At 43.1% G+C, this 3,323-nt stretch overlaps 1 protein-coding gene across 3 annotated transcripts in view; it reads right to left on the bottom strand.

Annotated features, from left to right (window-relative positions):
* The window catches only part of agap3 (ArfGAP with GTPase domain, ankyrin repeat and PH domain 3), a 146,413-nt gene that overhangs the window by 30,170 nt on the left and 112,920 nt on the right, over nucleotides 1-3,323 (bottom strand). For all 3 annotated transcript variants that reach the window (XM_014029945.1, XM_014029937.1, XM_014029930.1), the window contains exon 12: nucleotides 2,499-2,648. In XM_014029945.1, the coding sequence (XP_013885399.1) occupies nucleotides 2,499-2,648 (150 nt within the window). The remainder of the gene's footprint in view (nucleotides 1-2,498; nucleotides 2,649-3,323) is intronic.

Below are 3,323 nucleotides of genomic sequence, written 5' to 3' on the forward strand. Positions count from 1 at the left end.
TCCTCAGCATGGCTGCCTAAAAACACTGCAGGATTTCTCAAACATGCATGAATGAGTCAAAGCAAGGCTTTGGGCATGTTTTTTATGAGAGTATAACATTATGACATGATGAAAAACTCAAAAAAGTTGATTTTACATGATATTGCCCCTTTAAGGTTTTACATATTTCTGCTATTAAAGAGAACAAACAAAATGTTACATTATCTTGTCCTATTATTAACAAATTGTGACTATTTTACAATAACTTTCTTGAAATTTTTAGGTTATTTTTTAACCTTAGCTTGCTAGACACAAGTGATAATGCATATCAGAATCAAAAGATAAAAATATTGTAACTTATTGGTTTGCCTGGCTAAATCTTCAAAAGCCAAACCGGTTCAGTTTTCTGCTAATTTTGAATGAGGAACCAGGATGAATGGATGTATGGATGGATATAACCATAAGTAAGATAGAGATCACAGCTCTAATGATGGTTCTTTGCTTTAGCGCTAAAATAGTTCCAGCGGTTCTGATTTTTGGAACAAGTGAAACACGGACACGACTTTCCTCAGACTTTGAGCAAAGACTTAAGTTGCTGTCATCAGTAATCCTATCACAAAGCTCAGATGACTGTTTAGGCCTCCTGCCTTTAATCCCGCATCAAAGATCAAGGCGTACAACGAAGAGCAGGTTTTAAACAAGCATTCGGYGCATTAAAGAATGAGCATCTTTATGACTGGAAGCAATAAAAAAACTGGGCCGGGATTTAATCAAAAAGCTGCGCTCAATATTCAAGAGATGCTCCTACCCCTGCTCCTTCCTTTGCTCAGAGGGTTTACAAATGAGCACATTCTTTAAATAATATGGAAATAGTTACCTGGCTAAAATGCATTCATTCACCAGCGAATCATCAATCTGCTGTTTTTGCATCACATTTTAGGTTATAACCTGCAACCTTCACCAAGGATAATGGAGTGATTGGGCTTGGCTCAAGTCAATTCACATGGCAAAACATGAGCACCCTTCACCGTGCAACACCCTCTATTGATTATTGAAGACACATTAAGATGAGCGATAAGAAGGGTGAATTTCAATCACGCTGAAGCCTTCTGATAGTTCAGTCACATTTTACACTGCAAATCCACTCGTGATTTAATCCACATTTTTAAATTGGAATTTGGAACGAAAAAAAAAAAGACATTTTCAAAGTTTTACACTAAAATCACGTTGCTTTTGCTGTAAAAGTCTGCAACTGACTACAGTTCCTTATCACATAATCTATCATTTGGTTTGTTCCCAGTATCGTTTTCAGCTCATTTGCCTCATTCGAGCTCATTTGTGGTTACCTTAAAAGTAGCATGAAAATAATTGAAGAAAATGGAATAATGGAGCAAATTGTGTATCTGATTTAGTTGAAAACTGGATGCTGCTTAATGAGCTATGTTAATAGTGAGGGCTTTTCAGTTTAACAAATATGAAACGAGGAAATTCTGCCCGCCTAATTTCCACAGTTTAGGAAGTCCTTCGTAGTTTAGCCATCGTATCGTCAAACACTCGAGTACGAGGCCTTTTTTTTTAAGGTGGGGTGCGGGAGGAGTTACAAACACATTATATTACAGTTTGTAGGGAAAAAAAAGCCTACATGCAAACAGCCACGCTGAAACATTCTGCAAGAACACACACACACACACACACACACATAACACACACTCGTGCTCATTTATTTGAGGACCCCACGAATCTAAGTAATTCTGCTTTGGGCGTGCTGCTGATGGGAGATGGGGGGCGGAGGGGGGTGATGGAAGTGCCCGCGTCCAGGCAGAATTGATCGTTCGGCAGCTCCAAATGAGAATCAGGCTTGTCTGCGGAASCACGAGGGCCGCGCGGTTGGACTCCAGCAGCGCTCGTAAAGTGCGCTCTTTAAACTGCCGGGGCCCCTGGGAGCCCATGGGGAGGGGGGAAGCCGCCGCCGCGCTAATGAGAACTACCAGAGTGCAAACATGCATGGAAATGACTGTTATTCTGTTGATGTGCATTTAAGTGCTTTTTTACTGCCAACCACAAAGAGAGGGAAATAACTGGTGATGAATGGTACTCCCGAAAAGCATTCATTTTCCTCTTCGGAAGAAGGGAGACGAAAACAGAAGGGGGGGGGGGGGCAGAAAGGAAGATGGAAGGTAAAGACAGGATGGGTTGGAGAGATGGGGGGGGGGGCAGATATGGTGAATATATTATCTTACTTCACACAACTACAGTGACAAGGGAGACAGTAAGTGGAGACGCATCGATGGAAGAAAGTTAACCTTCACTGCCCCCCACCCCCGCCCCGCTCCCATCTGAACACGCCGCTTCTATCAAAGAGCAGCAACATAAAAGGTCACAGTGATCACCATCCTGATCACTTAATCACAAAATAGAGGCTTATTTCGTTTAATAAAAAAAAAAAAAACATGCACTCTAGATCCTTTCTGTTTTTTTTTTTTTTTTTGGCATTTGTGGCAACAGTTTGGGATCCTTACGGGCAACGCCGCTCGTACTGGTGTTGATGGCTTCATTCCACTGGTCGGCGCTGGACACGGAGAAGGAGCGCTGGTGCATGCTGTCTTTGCTGCCGCCAAACGCCAGCCCGCCCGTCTGCAGGGAGATGCTGCTGTTGGAGTGAGGCGCACCTGGAGAAGACGTGACAAGGACAAGAAAATTACACGCTTTTGTCTTCAATTTGAGGGCGGGAAACAAAAACTAACACCAACAAAAAAAAAACAAAAAAAAACAAAACAATCTAGGCAGAGTAATTGAAAAAATCCAAACAGTCTGTAATGAAGCGATAATTATTTAGTAGCGTTAACAGTTTTATGGAGTTTGTGCTGTACTGCGTTGTAGTGCTGCCACCTTATTCGTGCACATATCTCTGCCGAGCGACCCCCGCACACAGACACAAACACACACAAGCCTTCTCCCTCCGCCTCTGCCTCTAATTAGCCCTTAATTAACAAGATACACTCTGAACGCTAATTATCTCGCTTCATCCCTCTGACTGCCACATCGATCTCCACTGGCGTCAGCGGGCGTTCTCTCCTCGACTTCCAATCAGGCGAGCCGCGGACGCCTGGCTCTCTTTACTAATTCATGGGCAAGGCTGCGCCACGTGAGGTCTTCTCCTCCCGCTTTGTGAGCAGTTGTTACAACTGCTCGGAGAAATCCACCGGCGTGCTTCAGGTCACGTGAGTCGATTCGGATTAACTGCTGTTGCTTGGAAAAAACGCGCTGCAATGTGACCTTTTTTGAAAAAAAAATTACTTGTGATTTTAAACAAAGCGGCACTTTGTGACTACGCACGTATAGCC

This window comes from Austrofundulus limnaeus, unplaced genomic scaffold (assembly GCF_001266775.1).
Source record: "Austrofundulus limnaeus strain Quisiro unplaced genomic scaffold, Austrofundulus_limnaeus-1.0 Scaffold6, whole genome shotgun sequence".
Lineage (NCBI taxonomy): Eukaryota > Metazoa > Chordata > Actinopteri > Cyprinodontiformes > Rivulidae > Austrofundulus > Austrofundulus limnaeus.